This window comes from Rhinopithecus roxellana, chromosome 10 (genome assembly GCF_007565055.1).
Source record: "Rhinopithecus roxellana isolate Shanxi Qingling chromosome 10, ASM756505v1, whole genome shotgun sequence".
Taxonomy (NCBI): domain Eukaryota; kingdom Metazoa; phylum Chordata; class Mammalia; order Primates; family Cercopithecidae; genus Rhinopithecus; species Rhinopithecus roxellana.
In genome coordinates this window covers 20,899,801-20,919,339 of record NC_044558.1, presented here as the reverse complement: position 1 = coordinate 20,919,339, position 19,539 = coordinate 20,899,801, and the positions used below count along the sequence as shown (strand labels likewise).

Below are 19,539 nucleotides of genomic sequence, written 5' to 3'. Positions count from 1 at the left end.
CACAGACATAACATTAAAAGATCTTTTTCCCAAAACCATTTTTAACAATATAATTAAATACTGCCACCACAAGCAATATATATATATATATACAAATAAAAGAATATAATAGCTTCCACTGAACATATGCATTATCTCCTTCACTTCTAAAGCCCTACTAAAATGGCAAGGTTAAAAGAATGAGAAAGGAGATAACAGCAACAAAATGTGGGAGGCTGGAAAGCAGGAGAATGGTAACTGACTCAGCAAAGTCAAGAAAACAGAATCCTAAAGGCATTAGAGAAAGTCAAAAGCGGCCAGGTGCGGTGGCCATGCCTGTAATCCCAGCACTTTGGGAGGCTGAGTCGGGAGGATCACAAGGTCAAGAGATGGAGACCGTCCTGGCCAACATGGTGAAACCCCATCTTTACTAAAAAAAATACAAAAAAAAAAAAAAAAATTAGCCGGGCATGGTGGCACGTGCCTGTAGTCCCAGCTACTCAGGAGGCTGAGGCAGGGGAATCGCTTAAACCCAGGAGATGGAGGCTGCAGTGAGCCGAGATCGTGCCACTGCACTTCAGCCTGGCAACAGAGCAAGACTGTCTCAAAAAAAAAGAAAAGAAAAGAAAAAGTCTAAAGCAACAAAATCGGCATTATGAACTCCCAAAATGCTCAAAAATGGAAGGTACTAAGTATACCCAAAGGAGAAAATGAGAGTGGGGCTAAGAATATAAGTATTAGGAATTAGGAGGCAGAGAATCCTAAGATAGCCACATAGTGTTCACCAGAAAGTGCAATGGACCAACTAGAGAAGAGTAGCAGACACTGAGTGTGAGGGGGCTGGGTACAAGTCTGGAAGGACTGGAGCAATGTGAGCCTTGTGAGCTCATAAAATTAACCAGGACAACCCTACAATGAGGAGAAACCACAGGGAATAGAATCCAAATGGAGTATAACAAGGATAAGGGCAACAGAAGAAAGAGAAGGTCCAAATAACTGTGAGGGAAGGAGATGGAGCAAAGAGATCTCCTAAGAACAAGGCCATTATATATTTGAGATGGGGATTTGCTCTGTTGCCCAGGGTGGAGTGCAGTAGCATGATCATAGCTCACTCCAGCCTGGACCTCCTAGGCTCAAGTGATCCTCCAACCTCAGACTCCTGAGTAGCTGGGATTACAGGCATGCACTACCACACCTGGCTAATTTATTTTATTTTGTAGAGATGGGGTCTTGCTGTGTTGCACAGGCTGGTCTCTAACTCATGGCCTCAAGCAATCCTTCCACCTCAGACTCCCAAAGTGTTGGTATTAAAGGTGTGAGCCACTGCGCCCAGTAAGGCCATATTTTTAATGCCTCATGAAAACAACAGAAGGAGCTGCAGACCTGTGAAGCTAGAAATGCTGGACTTCCCCACTCCTCCAAGGAGTTTAGGAAACTTGATTTCATATAAAAAAGAAGGCCAGGCACGGTGGCTCACACCTGTAAACCCAGCACTTTGGGAGGCCAAGGTGAGGAGATCACTTGAGATCAGGAGTTCAAGACCAGCCTGGCCAACATGGTGAAACCCTGTCTCTACCGAAAATACAAAAAATTAGCTGCGTGTGGTGTCAGGTGCCTGTAATTCCAGCTACTCAGGAGGCTGAGGCAGAAGAATCACTTGAACCTCGGAAGTGGAGGTTTCAGTGAGCAGAGATTGCACCACAGCACTCCAGCCTGGGCAATAAAGCAAGACTGTCTCAAAAAAAAAAAAAAAAAGAGAAGAATTGCTGCTGAATCCTAAAGTTACTATGAGAAAAAAGGGAAGAAAGTAGACAGACAGTGACAGCAAACTAGAAAGAAGAATCTCGGAATTTAAGGGCACCAGCACAACTCAGGGTAGAATTACAATTCTGATAACGAGGGATCAAGGGAAGGTTTACATACTAAATGTTGAGATCCAACATCTATTAATACTTCCTGTTCTCTTTCCCAACTTAGCTCTAAGAACCTGCCAGCCAGGTTTATCCTTCAGGCAAGAGAGCAGAAAATTCCTCTCTAGGAATCTGAGGAGACCAAGACAAAAGACCTGAAGATACTCACAATAAAGGTTCCCCTTTCAGATCACCTTTTAGAGAAGATCTCAGTCAACACACAGAGCTTTCAGTCAGTTGTTTAGTACACATCTCTGGTAGCTAATACCACTGAGAGCTAAGGAGGCCTTCAAAATAGGAGGTCAAAACAACCAAACAGAAAAAAGCAACTTGGAGGGAACAGCAACTATGCAGCCAAATAAAAATTTATGGGGAAAAAAATTGTATATATAAGCCAGGTGCAGTGGCTCATGCCTCTAATCCCAGCACATTGGGAGGCCAAGGTAGGTGAATCACCTGAGATCCAGAGTTTAAGACCAGCCTTACCAACATGATGAAACCCCATCCCATCTCTACTAAATATACAAAAATTAGCTGGGTGTGGTGGTGCATGCCTGTAATCCCAGATACTTAGGAGGCTGAGGCAGGAGAATTGCTTGAACCTGGAAGGCGGGGATTGCGGTGAGCCAAGGTGGCACCATTGCCCTCCAGCCTGGGCAAGAAGAGTGAAACTCCATCTCAAAAAACAAAAAAAAGGCCGGGCACGGTGGCTCAAGCCTGTAATCCCAGCACTTTGGGAGGCCAAGACGGGCGGATCACGAGGTCAGGAGATCGAGTCCATCCTGGCTAACACGGTGAAACCCCGTCTCTACTAAAAAATACAAAAAACTAGCCGGGCGATGTGGCGGGCGCCTGTAGTCCCAGCTACGTGGGAGGCTGAGGCAGGAGAATGGCGTGAACCCAGGAGGCGGAGCTTGCAGTGAGCTGAGATCCGGCCACTGCACTCCAGCCTGGGCGACAGAGCGAGACTCTGTCTCAAAAAAAAAAAAAAAATTACACATATGTGTGTGTGTGCATGCGTGTATGTGTGTGTAATTTCTATATATATTATATATATTTATTTACCTGTCTGTGTGTATATCTCCTCAGAGAGATAAAATATTCTATCTACAAAATAAGAATTTAATGCATTAGAAATATAATAGTAGAAATGAAAAACTCAATAAAAATGGCTGGAAGGCAAACTGAGGAAAACTCCCAGAAAATAGAGCACAGTAGGCCAGGTGCAGGGGCTCACGCCTGTAATCCCAGTACTTTGGGACGCCAAGGCGGGAGGATCATGAGGTCAGGAGTTTGAGACCAGCCTGGCCAGCACAGTGAAATCTCACCTCTACTAAAAAAATACAAAAAAATAGTCTGGCATAGTGGCATGAGCCTGTAATCCCAGCTACTCAGGAGGCTGAAGCAAAAGAACTGCTTGAACCCAGGAGGCAGAGGTTGCAGTGAGCCGAGATCACACCACTGCACTCCAGCCTGGGCAACAGAGTGAGACTCCATCTCAAAAAAAAAAAAAAAAGAAAAGAAAAAAAAATAAAGCACAGTATAAAAAGATGAAACGTGAAAAAAGAAAACTAGATTATCGGTCCAGGAGATCTAACATCTGAATAATGGTTGTTACAAAAAGAAAAAGCAAACTGGAACAAAAAGGAAAGAATCAAAGAAATAATCCAACTTCCATGAATTGAAAAACATAGGTTTCCAAATTGAGAAGGAAGACTGAATGTCCAAAACGATGAATAAAAACTAACATCACAGTATATCATCAGGAAATTTCAAAATTCTGGGGACAAAATGAATACCCTAAAATCTTCCAGAGAGAAAGATTAGGCAGCAAAATGGCTTCAAACTTTTCAACATGAACTTTGGAACTTGGAAGAAAATGGAACAATGTCTTCAAAGTTTTAGTGTAAAATAATTTCCAACTACACCCAAAGGTCAAATTTTCCTACACTGCATTAAGACAAAAAACGCATTCACAGTACCCTTAGTACACAGTGATCATAATAACAGGAAGGATCTAAACAAAATTTCGTCATAATTGGGATAAATGGATTGATAAATGAGTGCCTGTGAACGTGTGCATGCACATAAGCTGAAGGCAGGACAGGTGGGAGAAGGAAAAAAGCGACATCTTCCTGTAGGGAATTCGATAGATAATTTCTCAAATGGTAAAATCAAGAAGAGCACTATAAGCATGCCATACAGAGGCATGAAGGTAATATCAAAAGAAACATCTAAAAGCTAAAAATGGTGCCTCTGGAGAATGAGAAATGGGGGAAAGGGTCTACTTTTCATAATAAATCTTGTAATACTATTTGAATTTTAAAACAATGTGCTTTGGGACTTTAATAATCAAGTAAATTTTAAAAGAATATATAGTGGCCGGGCGCGGTGGCTCAAGCCTGTAATCCCAGCACTTTGGGAGGCCGAGACGGGCGGATCAACGAGGTCAGGAGATCGAGACCATCCTGGCTAACATGGTGAAACCCCGTCTCTACTAAAAAATACAAAAAACTAGCCGGCCGAGGTGGCGGGTGCCTGTGGTCCCAGCTACTCGGGAGGCTGAGGCAGGAGAATGGTATGAACCTGGGAGGCGGAGCTTGCAGTGAGGTGAGATCCGGCCACTGCATTCCAGCCTGGGCGACAGAGCGAGACTTCGTCTCAAAAAAAAAATATATATATATATATATATAGTAAGCTTAGGCCTCCATATCCACAATTCTTTATTATGTCAAACTATTCTCTTTTCACAGAATTTCATTCCTGTAATAAACATCTTGTTCTTAAAAGGAAAGAATGAAATGATTTCCATTGGATTTTACTACTGTAAAGAAAAATAAAGAGAAATTACATAAATGTGGCAAAAGTATACTTACTGATACAAATCCAAATACCAAGGCAGGCAAGAAAATGCAAACAAACCCTTCATTTTCAAAATAAACACCCTTCCAACAGAGGGTTCTAAGACAAACTGTCTGTCTCACCCACAGAAAAATATGAAACACCAATCATCTAAGCCCATGTGCATAATCTGAATGTATGCCCAAAGCAATGTGCTTAAAATATACATCAGATTTTAGACATAATCATAGTGTTCATTTTAGAATCAGCATTAAATATGTTAAGAGTTCAACCTCCCTCTCACCTGAATTGCAGAATCATCAGAACTTGAAATAAGTGTCTTCTCATCGGCTGTGAACTGGATGTGCCATACAGTTTTCTTGTGCCGAATCCTGGATTGGAAGATTCTATTGTTTACAAGTTCTAAAATCTTCAAAGCAGAAAAACACAGAAAATTAATATGAAGAAACTAAGCAACACATAGGCATTACACCCCAAAGATATTAAACTAAAATTAGACTAGAGGGTACAGAATTTCCATCTGGTGCTTTCACCCCAATTAAAAACAAATGAATATCACATATATATGCACATATTATACCCTAAAATAAAACACTCCCTGCAATCATCAGACAGCAGTAGGAACCAGTGGTCCTTCTGGTTACTCAACTCCCCACTTCATCAAACAAGTGGCTGTCTAGGCTCACCCTCCAAAAAAAAAAAAAAAAAAAAAAAGACATTTAAGATGGATATGAGAGAAGAAAGTAAGTCCTGGATGGCAAATTCTTCATAAAACAACACAAACAAGGGAAGATAAAAGATGATGAGGGAGACAGGTAAAGGAAAAGAGGATACGAGAAGGCTGGTGGGCAGTGCAATGAGAATACTACTTAAGAGGGCCAAAGACTAATAATACTCCAAATAAAAGTAGTAACAAATTCAAAAGATAATAACTATGTCAAAAAAAAAAAAAAAAAAAAAGCTTTCAAATGAACTCATACCAAAAAAAGGAAACAAAAAGAGAGGAAATATGTTTCATGGACCAAATTAAAATATACTCAAGAAAGCCTAAGGAAAATACAGATGATGCTAAAGCAGGAGATTCCAGAAACTCAAACCTAACCCCCATGTCTGGAAGAAAAGCCCCTTGAAAACAAAGGGGAATTGTGTGAATGGGAACCTTCCTAAATGAGCGGGATGAACGATCTCACAAACCCTATAAGGCAAGGGCAGAATAGCATAACAGTTGAGCACATAGCCTCAGAGATCTGGGTTTGAATCCTAGCTCTGCCACTTATTGATTTTATGAAAACTGTGGAAATAAGAGTTTAGACATCTTTAAAACAAGAATACCACCACCGAACATCCAGGATGTTATAAGAATTCAATGAGAAAACCCCATCGTCTCAGCCCAAAATCTCCTTAAGCTGATAAGCAACTTCAGCAAAGTCTCAGGATACAAAATCAATGAGAAAAAATCACAAGCATTCTTATACACCAGTAACAGACAAACAGAGAGCCAAATCATGAGTGAACTCCCATTCACAATAGCTTCAAAGAGAATAAAATACCTAGGAATCCAACTTACAAGGGATGTGAAGGACCTCTTCAAGGAGAACTACAAACCACTGCTCAACAAAATAAAAGAGGACACAAACAAATGAACATTCCATGCTCATGGATAGGAAGAATCAATATCGTGAAAATGGCCATACTGCCCAAGGTAATTTACAGATTCAATGCCATCCCCATCAAGCTACCAATGACTTTCTTCACAGAATTGGAAAAAACTACTTTAAAGTTCATATGGAACCAAAAAAGAGCCCGCATTGCCAAGTCAATCCTAAGCCAAAATAACAAAGCTGGAGGCATCACACTACCTGACTTCAAACTACTACAAGGCTACAGTGACCAAAATGGCATGGTACTGGTACCAAAACAGAGATATAGACCAATGGAACAGAAGAGAGCCCTCAGAAATAATACCACACATCTACAACCATCTGATCTTTGACAAACCTGACAAAAACAAGCAATAGGGAAAGGCTTCCCTATTTAATAAATGGTGCTGGGGAAACTGGCTAGCCGTAAGTAGAAAGCTGAAACTGGATCCCTTCCTTATACCTTATACAAAAATTAATTCAAGATGGATTAAGAACTTAAATGCTAGACCTAAAACCATAAAAATCGTAGAAGAAAACCTAGGCAATACCATTCGGGACACAGGCATGGGCAAGGACTTCATGTCTAAAACACCAAAAGCAATGGCAACAAAAGCCAAAATTGACAAATGGGATCTAATTAAACTAAAGAGCTTCTGCACAGCAAAAGAAACTACCATCAGAGTGAACAGACAACCTACAGAATGGGAAAAAATTTTTGCAATCTACTTATCTGACAAAGGGCTAATATCCAGAATCTACAAAGAACTTAAACAAACTTACAAGAAATAATCCATCAAAAAGTGGGTGAAGGATATGAACAGATACTTCTCAAAAGAAGACATTCATGCAGCCAACAGACACATGAAAAAATGCTCATATCACTGGCCATCAGAGAAATGCAAATCAAAACCATAGTGAGATACCATCTCACACCAGTTAGAATGACGATCATTAAAAAGTCAGGAAACAACAAGTGCTGGAGAGGATGTGGAGAAATAGGAACACTTTTACACTGTTGGTGGGACTGTAAACTAGTTCAACTGTTGTGGAAAATAGTGTGGCAATTCCTCAAGGATCTAGAACTAGAAATACCATTTGACCCAGCCATCCTATTACTGGGAATATACCCAAAGGATTATAAATCATGCTGCTATAAAGACACATGCACACATACATTTATTGCGGCACTATTCACAATAGCAAAGACTTGGAACCAACCCAAATGTCCATCAATGATAGACTGGATTAAGAAAATGTGGCACATATACACCATGGAATACTATGCAGCCATAAAAAAGGATGAGTTCATGTCCTTTGTAGGGACATGGATGCAGCTGGAAACCATCATTCTCAGCAAACTATCGCAAGAACAGAAAACCAAACACCGCATGTTCTCACTCGTAGGTGGGAACTGAACAATGAGAACACTTGGACACAGGAAGGGGAACATCACACACCGGGGCCTGTTGTGGGGTCGGGGGAGTGGGGAGGGAAAGCATTAGGAGATATACCTAATGTAAATGACAAGTTAATGGGTGCAGCACACCAACATGCCACATATATACGTATGTAACAAACCTGCACGTTGTGCACATGTACCCTAGAACTTAAAGTAAAAAAAAAAAAAAAAAAGAATTCAATGAGAGCATCTGGCACAGTAAACAGTTAATAAATGGTAGTTGCTATTATTTGATGATATGAGGATACACCATACGAAACCGCCACTTTGTAGGTAAATATTGGTAATTTCACATGGTTCATTATGTATTATTTATATTATTTGATGACTTTGAGGTAACTAACGATGTGGATGAAGCACATATGTGTGTTGTGAGTTTATTTTTAAACTAAAAGACTTATTTTAAGATAGATGGTAAAAATGAAAAGAATGTGGTACTGACTTGACATCGAGGTTAAGATAAAAGAGAAACTAAGGACTCTTTAAGAATAAATAATAATACACAACAGTTTGAGAGATGAGCCTGAGATGGAACTCTAAGGTTCACCTGTAAACATACAATTATCCCTTGCTTAAGAAATACATATCCATAATGTACTTTCTCAGAATAGTACACATCTTAACAAATGATAAATAAATTTTTCACAATAATAAAGAGAAAACAAAGCCTGAATTCTCAATCCATGACACAAGGGTCATAGCAAATATATAAGAGTATAGAGATCACTGTCTTAAAAGCTTCCTTCTTCACTTTGTGTCTAAGCATATAGTCTCTTCTCCGTGGGGCAATATGGACTACAGAATATTTGTGTAATTCCTTAAGAAAATGAATCCAAAGTAAAATACTGTGGCCAGTGCCATAAGTAATTGGTTAAAAAATAATTCCTAGATGCCTGGTGAGAAAAAGTGAGAGAAGGAACCAATGTTTTTGGTATAAAACATTAAAATATAATGGTTTTTAAAATCATTATAAAGCTAGAGAAAATGTGCTTTTGTGAATTTCACTTGTGATAAAGACAATAATATTTTTACCCAAAATGCCTTTTATTATACTACATTTTTTGCCTTGCAACATGTTTCTATTTTTACTTATTTGGTCTTGTTAGATAAATTAAGGATTTCAGGTGATGAATTGAGGTACTTCTGCCACCAAAAGTAGAACAGCAAGGATTGGTGGAGCGGCCAAGCACAGGCAGCCCTGCACCAATATTCCCCATGAGCCTTATCAGAACCAAAATGGAAACAACTTATACCCCATATGGCTGGGCTTCTAAGAAGAGGAGAAAAAAGTGCTCTTTGCATAGTTAGCGAAATCTTGATAGATAGTGTTTGATATATGTGGAGAACAGCCAAACAACTAAGTAGAGAATAAGGGACATAAAAAGACAAAAAGCATGAGAAACAGTAATACAGGAAATCTGAAAAATATACAGCCAACTGGATAAGATGATTTTTAGTTTAACAGAACAATGATTAATAGATCACAGAAAGATTTATTTAGTATAAAAGTGTATAATAGGCTGGGTGTGGTGGCTCACACCTGTAATCCTAGCACTCTGGGAGGCCAAGATGGGCAGATCACTTGAGCCCAAGAGTTTAAGGCCAGCCTGGGCAACACTGGTGAACCTCCATCTCTACAAAAACAGAAAAATTAGCTGGGTGTGGTGGTGCATACCTGAAGTCCCAGTTACTCAGGAGGCCGTGATGGGAGGATTCCTTGAGCCTGGGAGGTGAAGGTTGCAGTGAGTCAAGATTGGGCCACTGCACTCCAGCCTGGGCAACAAGGTGAGATCCTGTCTCAAAAAAAAAAGTATACAATAGCCAGGCACAGTGGCTCCCATGCCCATAATCCCAACACTTTGGGAGGCTGAGGCAGGACAATCGCTTAAACCCAGGAGTTTGAGACCAGCCTGGGCAACATAGGGGACCCCATCTCTACAAAAAATAAAAAATTATTCGGGCATGGTGACACACACCTGTAGTCCCAGCTACTCAGGAGGCTTAAGTGGGAGAATCACTTGAGCTCAGAAGGTCAAGCCTGCAGTCAGCTGTGATCGTGTCACTGCACTCAGCATGGGTGACATAGCAAGACCCCATTTCAAAAATAAAAATAAATAAAAATAGAAGTGCACAATGCCAGACATATAATTAGTTTTAGTTAATTAATTCTGTACAGAAAGATTCTGAAGACTAGCACTGAATACCTCAATGGTTCCATTTTCGTCTCCAAATGCAATGTATTGAAGATGCGGACTTAAGCAACAGCAGCTAACTTGAGCTTCAGTCAGATAATCAATCTGACCTGTTTTTCCATTAATGAGCTAATGAAAAATGAGGCAAAATCAGTTATTAGGCTGTAAGAGCAGATTTTGTTCTTTAGAACAGAGGCTTCAATTGAAAAAAATAAAATAAAACACAGAAAATAACCAACAAGAGTTCTCAGGGGAACAACAAAGCCATATCCTAGTCTCAGCAGCTGCATTTAGCACTTTACACTTTCATTTCATTCCACTTTGGTGGTTCAAATACATCTTCATAAAATAAAACGAGCATTACAAGGTTTAAAAAGCAGCTGCTGTGCCTGCCACCTGAGACACATCTGTCTGATTTGTAATCCCACAGCTAGCTCCACACCGTTTTCCATTTCTTCACAAAGCCCACTTTTAATAGGGCTATCGTTTGTTAAAATATACTTTTCTGCTACATTTCAAAGCTGTTGGTCAAACAAGACTGAGACAGACATAAAAAGACAAATTAAAATGGGGCTTATATCCTCCAAATCACTCACAAAACAGTGTAAATTAAGATTCTTTCTCTTGGAGCGGGGGCAGCGAGGACAATGGAGAACTCATAAGCATAATTTGTGTAGCTGGATTTACAATGCTTAAACAAAGATTACCTAATTTCATAATCTGTACCAATGCTTAAATCCCATGAATTATGATGCTTTATCACTCATCTAAAACATGTGATCTGGGAAAATATCTCTCAAGCTTAAATCAATTGTCAGATACCTCTCTCTAACTTAGTGTCATAAACTAAAACTCTTGAATTATTTTTCAACATGAAATAAGCAGTCATCTTTGTTTCTGGTACAAAGATTACAGTCAATCAATCACAGGTAGCTCTTCCTTAACATTATTTTACCTAGCATGTTTTTATCTATTAGATATTCAAAATGAAAACTGAACTACAAAGAGCTGAACATCTTCCTTCTCTCAAAAATTAATTTCAAGAGCTCTCTAAGTAAAAACTAAAAAATGTTTTATTCACTTAAATGAAACTATTAAGTTTATCCTCTAAACTCTCCCACAACCACTGTTATAGAATATCTTTATAGACAGATGACTTTTTAAGTGTCACAGTTACAACAGTCATTAAAGAAAGGTTGCACAAATTTAATAAAGGAAATACAAGCATGAGGACACTAAATTTGACAAAAAAACTGGAGTGGAAATATCCCAAGTGGAAGAATCAGCTTTCTAAAAAACAGTTAATGAGAAATTCACATTGAATTCCACATTCCAATTCACCCCAGAAGTACTGTGTATTAGGGGCTCCTAATCAGCATATTGAGGACAATAGTAAAACTTGTAAAATCAAAGCAAGCCATATTCAGCGGTGACTTACAGCTTGATTTTGACAGCCACAGTAAACAAGAAGTTACCACATGCCAAGCGATTTACTCCCAGTGTCTACTCCTGAATTTGGATTCTACTTTGACCCTGTAACTAGCTCAGAGACTGTAAGATGAAAAGGACCTTAAAAACTGAGGCTCAAAGTGGTAGCACACACCTGTAGTCCCAGCTACTCGGGAGGCTGAGGCATGAGAATCTCTTGAACCCAGGAGGCGGAGGTTGCAGTGAGCCAAGATCATGCCACTGCACCCCAGCCTAGGCAACAGAGAGAGACTATCTCAACAGAAAAACAAAAGAAAGAAAATTAGCCCTCACTATGAAAGGGTTTCTGTCCTTCTCAATCCTATGTCTCTCAGGATCATTAGTCCTCACTATGAAAGGGTTTCTGTCCTTCTCAATCCTATGTCTCAGGGAATCCTCAGGGCAAGGGAGAATGTCCCACCAGTTCACATAAAAGCCATGCCACCTCCTGCCCTTCTTATCTGGCTGCTTGCTCTTACCACCTCTCTTAGCCACAAGTCACAGTCACATGCTGTCACCTCCACATGCTGACACCTCCTTCAATGGTCCATACTCTGCTGTTCTACTTGGGCTGACCAATATATAGATAGCCTCTTGTGTTTGATCTTCCATGAGGCATCTGCTTTCTCTTGCTGCCACTATCTACACTATCACCACTTCCAGGACATCTCTGTCAATGCAATGACACCTTATTTAGCCACCAGCACAGTGGTGCCAACCTGCTCTTGAACTCCAGTGCTCCTTAGGGCATCTGCTCTTAGGGCATCTGTTACCACCAATCTGAGCTCCTGGAATGGCATATTCCTCTGCCAATGAATCTTTGGGTCTCCTTTTCTCTTCAGCTAGTTGAGAAATGCCTTCCTCTCATGTGTCCCACTCTTTGTTGGAGGGTAGGGGGAGAATAGGCTAGAGTAGTGCTGTTTGGATCCCTAAGCAATACAGTTCTTTCAATTTTACTACACAACCCTTTCCTCCTCAAGGGCCAAAATAAGCATTCAATAAATATCTACTTAACAAAGGTGTGTGTAAATGAACAGGCGTACTTCAGTATGTAAAGCCCAGGTCCTTTCACCTCAGTTCCAATCACTCAGACTCCTTCCTCATCTAAAATGACTTCTGTTCTTTCAAAGACCCTGGAATCCTTCCCTTTTAAAAATACTTCTATATGCTCATCCCCCTTGCACACATGTCTGAATCACTCTTGTAGACAACATGAGTTTGTCCTCATGGTATTCTTAGACTCCATGCAAATCAAAGAATGTGATCATAGATACCAACAGAAGAGCAGTGAGATGAGGAATTATCTAATTTAATTCTAAATATAAGTATATCTAAGCCTCAGCTCGAGACCTACGTATATTTATTTAACCAATGTCTACTGGACAACTGTTAGATACAAAATAATTATGTTTAATCTCAGGTCTAAAAACAAGAAAAACTGAATAGAAAATTCAACCAAAACAATTTTCCAATTTTTTCTAAAAAATACTCACTTGCAGACGTCTTATATGGTCAACTGCAAGGACCATCACTTCATTTTCTTGAAACACAACATCTACTTCTTGCTTTAACATTATAGCAGAGTTCTTACATACTTTCTTTGTCTCCCAGAGCTGAGTAAGAGATAAAGAAATTATCATTCCATCTCTGAAATAATATGTCTTCATCTTAAAGCAAGAGACAAACTATGTTTCACATAAAATACCTATGATGCTAGAAAGGTTTCAATATTAGATTATGATCCAAAATAAATATTTATTAACACAATCTATAGTAAGATGCAGTTAGTATTAAGAGTTATGGGCTCCAGAGTCAAAATTCCTCAGCATGAATTCTAGTTCTACCTAAAGTTGTAACTTCAGGCAGGTTGCTTAACCCAGTGTTACTCAAAGATAAGGACCTCCTGCTAGTTCTCAAACTGTTTGATACCAATCCACAAGATAAGAAGTCTGGGCCAGACGCAGTGGCTCACACCTGTAATCCCAGCACTTTGGGAGGCCAAGGCGGGTGGATCACCTGAGGTCAGGAGTTCAAGACCAGTCTGACCAACATGGTGAAATCCCGTTTCTACTAAAAATACAAAAACTTGGCCGGGCGTGATGGTGTGCACCTGTAGTCCCAGCTACTCAGGAGGCTAAGACAGGAGAATTGCTTGAACCTGGGAAGCAGAGGTTGCAGTGAGCCAAGATCATGCCACTGCACTCCAGCCTGGGTGACAGAGCAAGACTCCATGACAAAAAAAAAAAAAAGAAGTTTGCACCAGAATGTAAATCAACTACATCACTAAACACACTGTAACTGTGCCTAGTGATGCAGCTTATTTCATTTCAAGAAGACTTTCTTGATGAAGAAAGCAGGGTGTTGATTTATATTCTGGCTCAAGCTCACTGAGACTGGCATGTTAAGTACCATTGCCTTTTCTCAGTCCTTCTGTGCCTGTTTTCTTATCTGCAAAAGGGACTATTGTGAGAATTAGTAAATTTATATGTATATATATATATAGTACTTTGCATAACATCTTGAATATAGTAAGCACTGAATTAATTTTAGCTATAATTCATATACAACACTGTATTTGGATGCTGTGGGGACCAGCCATGGTTCCTGGCCTCAAAGAGCTTATAATGTAAGATGTGTCAATAAGCCAGAGAAGCAGTGGAGTGTTGGAAATAAGGGGTAAATCATATCTGTATTTAAATTCAAGTCAAAATTTGATAAGCACCACTAGAAAATGACATAGAATTAGATGGCATTAAGAAAGACAGGCATTCTCCCCAGATAGAGAAGGCTTGAGGGGACTTATAGAATGGTTAGGATTTCAACAGAGATACAGGTAAGCAGGGCATTCCAAATATAAGAAACCACTTAAGGAAAAGCACAGAAGCAGGCAACTACGGAGTGCTTGGGAAAATGTGAGCAGTCCAGTATTGGTTCCCTGTAGGAATAAACTGGAAGACAGACTGGAGCAGAATGAGGCCATGCTGTAGAGAAGCTTAATGGCAGACACAGAAGTATATATTTACTTTGGTAGACAAGGGAGCCATTATCTATTTTTGAGCAAAAATGACATGACTATATTGTACATGAAAAAAAAGTATCTTAGAAGCTGCATGCAGAAAAGCAAGAAGGAATACTTGTGGCAGAGACTCATACAACAAGAGAAGTAACAGGTAACAAAGTCCTGAACTTGGGTAGCAGAAATAGAAAGGTAGAGATAATAATAGAAAATGAAAAGGTAGACTCTCTTAGAATTGGGAAGTAATTGGATGCAGGAATTCAAGGTAAAGAAAAGGGTTAAAAATTTTTCTGAGGAATCAAATGCAGTATTTTAAATTAACCAAAATACAGTTTAATCATTGAAGTTCCCACAGCACCTGGCCCATGGTAATCCTCATGAACATGTAGTGAATGAATGAGACTGTTACAGTCCATATAATAGCACTTTTCCAGGGTGAATAGGAGTATAGTACTAGTTTCCTATTTTGCTTACCTCAGTGCTACCCATCAATTTCTTGGTTTGTAAGAGGTTTAGCTCACTATCAGGAAATGTTCAAACTGAAAATCTCAATATTTCTCACCCTAATTGTCTGGTCATCAGAAGATGTCAAAAATGATGATCCATCAGGAGAAAACTTCACACCATGAACCCAACTTAAATGTCCTCTGCAATCAGCCACCTTTGAACATGAGTCTATATTCCACAACTACAGAATAAACACAGCATATAGGAAATCACATACATAGGTATTTTGAAGATAGCAAAAATATTGAAAATAGCAAGAATGAGCCAGCAATACCACTTCAATGAATAATTGCTCAAAAACACACTATCAAAACTACAAAATGTCTTATGAAGAAGATTATTTAGTGCATCATTATTTCTTATAGCAAAATACTAGGAAACTAAATACCTATCAATAGGGAACCAACTGAATAAACTACATTAATCACATAATGGCACATCATGCAGCCATTAAAAAGAATGAGAAAAGCACCTTGATGACAACAAATTTCTAAGATATATTGTTAACAGAAAAAAAGCAAAGTGCAGAAGAGTCTATATACTATACAGTACTATCTTTTTTTTTTTTTTTTTTTTTTTTTGAGACGGAGTCTCGCTCTGTCGCCCAGGCTGGAGTGCAGTGGCTGGATCTCAGCTCACTGCAAGCTCCACCTCCTGGGTTCATGCCATTCTCCTGCCTCAGCCTCCCACGTAGCTGGGACTACAGGCGCCCGCCACATCGCCCGGCTAGTTTTTTGTATTTTTTAGTAGAGACGGGGTTTCACCGTGTTAGCCAGGATGGAGTCGATCTCCTGACCTCGTGATCCGCCCGTCTCGGCCTCCCAAAGTGCTGGGATTACAGGCTTGAGCCACCGCGCCCGGCCACAGTACTATCTTTTATATGAGATGGAAAAATATGTACAAGAACAAATAGAAGGATACAGGTATGGATATATATATATGCCTATAGATATCTGCTTATATATGCAAGAAATATTGGACAGTTAAACCAATAACAGAAAATAGTTACATATGCAGGGAAGGAGGGAGAGAGAGGCGAAGGGATAGGGATGAAAGCAAGACTTCTCTGAATATAACTCATTATAAAACTTTGACTTTGGAATCATGCAAATACTTTATCACTTAAAAAAAATCAATCCAAAAAATAATAGGATGAACATAAGCAGCTTCCATATTCAGATTCTTTTCCACTAATACTGTCATCTAACCTTCATTTCAACTGACTGTAAAACCTACAATAAATTAACACAATAATTGTAACATGTACACATTTCTCTTGTTATTCATGCTTATTACCATGTCTACCAGCAGCCTGGTATTTTGTCCTGGGTTCTGCTGTAAATTACTCTAATATATTCAAGTCTAATGAAGTACCATATGTGACTGAGTTCCTCTCATCACACTTTAAATTACAAAACCACTTTATCATTTCAGAACCAGCATGGACAAAACAAGTACCTCATTATAGGCCCAGTGACTGGTTTTCATTCAGTGAGTTCTATGGTTATGAACTAATTGTATGAAATTTTCTCTGCCTTTTCTCTAGAGTCAAGCTGGGATATAAAGAGCTAAAGGCCAAAAATGAAAGTGGTTCCACAACTGAAGATCTCTCTTAAGAAACTGAAAATCTCCCTTGAGAATCCTCCCCTCTCTTCCCACTTTCTTCTCCCCATCTCTCTCCCATCATTTCTTTGTCACTCAGAGCCTCCAGAACTGAGTCCCTATATTTCAAGAGGGAGGATACTGTTTCATTGTTTCCTGGAGATTGCTAAGGATGGCAGAGGGTAAGGACTTTAGAAGTGACAGGAAAGGCTGAAAGAGGGGTTGCTACTTAGTACTGTTTCTAAAAATCCTAACAAACACTCCACATTTACCTTGAGGATCTACACATAAGGTTCACGATCTCCTAGGAGATCTAAAACCCAATAAACCCCGGCACTTTGGGAGGCTGAGGCAAGTGGGTCACTTGAGGTCAGGAGTTTGAGACCAACCTGGCCAACATGAAACACCATCTCCACTAAAAATACAAAAACAATACAAAAAAAATTAGCCAGACGTGCTGGTGGGCACCTGTAATCCCAGTTACTTGGAAGGCTAAGGCAAGAGAATAGCTTGAACCCGGGAGGTGGAGGTTGCAGTGAGTCAAGATTACAACACTACACTCCTGCCTGGGTGACAGAGAGAGACTCTGTCTCAAAAACAAAATAACACAAAACACTTCAAATTCAAAGCCTCTGCCCAAGAAAACACTGCCCACAGCACCCCACTTCTTCCCACTGCTTCGGACAGGACTAGAGCTTTTTCACACTCCCTGCCTCTGTGTGCAATGGGAAGAGTCTCAGCAGGGAAGTTCTTCAGTGTCACATGCACTGCTGCACCAAGAATTAGGAGAAGCCTATGGAGCTCATGCCCTCACTCTCACCTGTGCCTCCATGATGAAGGGCTACAGCTTAGCAACTTTCCCCCAACACCTTCACAGTAATGGGCAAGGCTGGCAAACTCACTAAAATTTGCTAAATAAGCAGAGAACACTGAAGAAGTGCTTGCAGTAGTCATGGCTCCCTTGATGAGGAGCCTGTGAACCAAGTGAACTTCCCTATTTTCCAAAAGGCCCATACCCATCTTCTTGAACTGTGATCTCAAGGGGTTTCAAACTACCTGGTGGTAAAAACCAACCTAAGGAATGAAGAGTAAGAAAGCTTGGAAAAACTAATCTATCTTTGGCCAGGCATGGTGAGACACTTGTAATCCCAGCATTTTGGGAGGCCAAGGCGGGAGTATTGCTTGAGGCCAAGAGTTCAAGACTAGCCTGGGCAACACAGTGAGAACCCCATCTCTATTAAAAAAAAAACAAAAAAAAGCACTAATCCATCTTTGAAGGAAAAAAATAATTCACTACTTTATGAAAAAACTAATACAGCAATTCACTGGGTGGAATTCTTCCAAGGCCAGCTAGGTATACATTCTGAACATAAAACAGGTAAGTACAAAATTATAAAAAAGTAATTTATATGAGTTATTTTATTCATTAGTGCCTGGCAATGAACATCCTATCTTATCCTACCCAATGATCTAAGAAATCTGAACTGGACTCATCTCTCACCACCTCTTTTAAGAAAAAAAGAGTCTGTGCCTATACTGTTTAAGAAATGCCACATATCTATACTGGGTAAGAGATGTCATGTTTCATGACCAGCAGTCATTCCATTGTTTTCCCAGTTCCTGGCACATCTTAGGCATTCAGCAAATGCTTGCTGAATTCCCTGTCATACTGTCAAATCAAGTCTGTAATCACTGTTAAAATAATAAAGCTGGCTATGTGGTTTAATATCCCAAAGTTAGAGGTCATTAGGCTGTAAAGAAAATACTCTACAATTTCTCAAGCAAGGCTCCTCAGCAGTTAATGGTCTAAGCTGCCCATTCTCTGTCATCCTTTGATCTCTGGAAACCCAGGCTTCACAGAATAAATTCAACTACTCACCTCTACACAGTACTGGGACAAAGCAACCACTGCCAAATGGTTTTGCGGGGAGAAGTCACAGTACTGGATGGTGCTGTGATGGCCCGTGTGGATTTCTCCCAATAGGCCACTGGTATGAATATCAAAAAGCTGTCAACATAAATAGAGATACCTATGAAGGTAAAATACTTTAAGAGATAAGCTATTCTAATATCCTCCCATTTCAAATATAAGTCCTGAAAAAATATGACAATTACTGATAACTGGGACAATTATTGACAGTCATAAACAAAATACAGATCAATATACATATACTTTAAAAATATTACTCATCTTAAAACATTTTTTTTTTATTATACTTTAAGTTCTAGGGTACATGTGCACAACGTGCAGGTTTGTTACATATGTATACATGTGCCACGTTGGTGTGCTGCACCCATCAACTCATCAGCACCGATCAACTCCTCATTTACATCAGGTATAACTCCCAATGCCATCCCTCCCCCCTCCCCACTCCCCACAATAGGCCCCAGTGTGTGATGTTTCCCTTCCTGTGTCCAAGTGATCTCATTGTTCAATTCCCACCTATGAATGAGAACATGCGGTGTTTGGTTTTCTGTTCTTGCGATAGTTTGCTGAGAATGATGGTTTCCAGCTGCATCCGTGTCCCTACAAAGGACATGAACTCATCCTTTTTTATGGCTGCATAGTATTCCATGGTGTATATGTGCCACATTTTCTTAATCCAGTCTGTCACTGATGGACATTTGGGTTGATTCTAAGTCTTTGCTATTGTGAATAGTGAGCAATAAACATACGTGTGCATGTGTCTTTATAGCAGCATGACTTACAATACTTTGGGTATATACCCAGTAATAGGATGGCTGGGTCATATGGTATTTCTAGTTCTAGATCCTTGAGGAATTGCCATACTATTTTCCATAATGGTTGAACTAGTTTACAGTCCCACCAACAGTGTAAAAGTGTTCCTATTTCTCCACATCCTCTCCAATACCTGTTGTTTCCTGACTTTTTAATGATTGC

At 39.7% G+C, this 19,539-nt stretch overlaps 1 protein-coding gene across 1 annotated transcript in view; it reads right to left on the bottom strand.

Annotated features, from left to right (window-relative positions):
* APAF1 (apoptotic peptidase activating factor 1) overlaps nt 1-19,539 on the bottom strand; it is a 96,466-nt gene that overhangs the window by 15,476 nt on the left and 61,451 nt on the right. The window contains exons 18-22 of the mRNA XM_010355937.2: nt 18,517-18,645; nt 15,091-15,216; nt 13,006-13,125; nt 10,058-10,174; nt 5,035-5,160 (exon numbers count right to left, since the gene is read on the bottom strand). Of these exons, the coding sequence (XP_010354239.1) occupies nt 5,035-5,160; nt 10,058-10,174; nt 13,006-13,125; nt 15,091-15,216; nt 18,517-18,645 (618 nt within the window). The remainder of the gene's footprint in view (nt 1-5,034; nt 5,161-10,057; nt 10,175-13,005; nt 13,126-15,090; nt 15,217-18,516; nt 18,646-19,539) is intronic.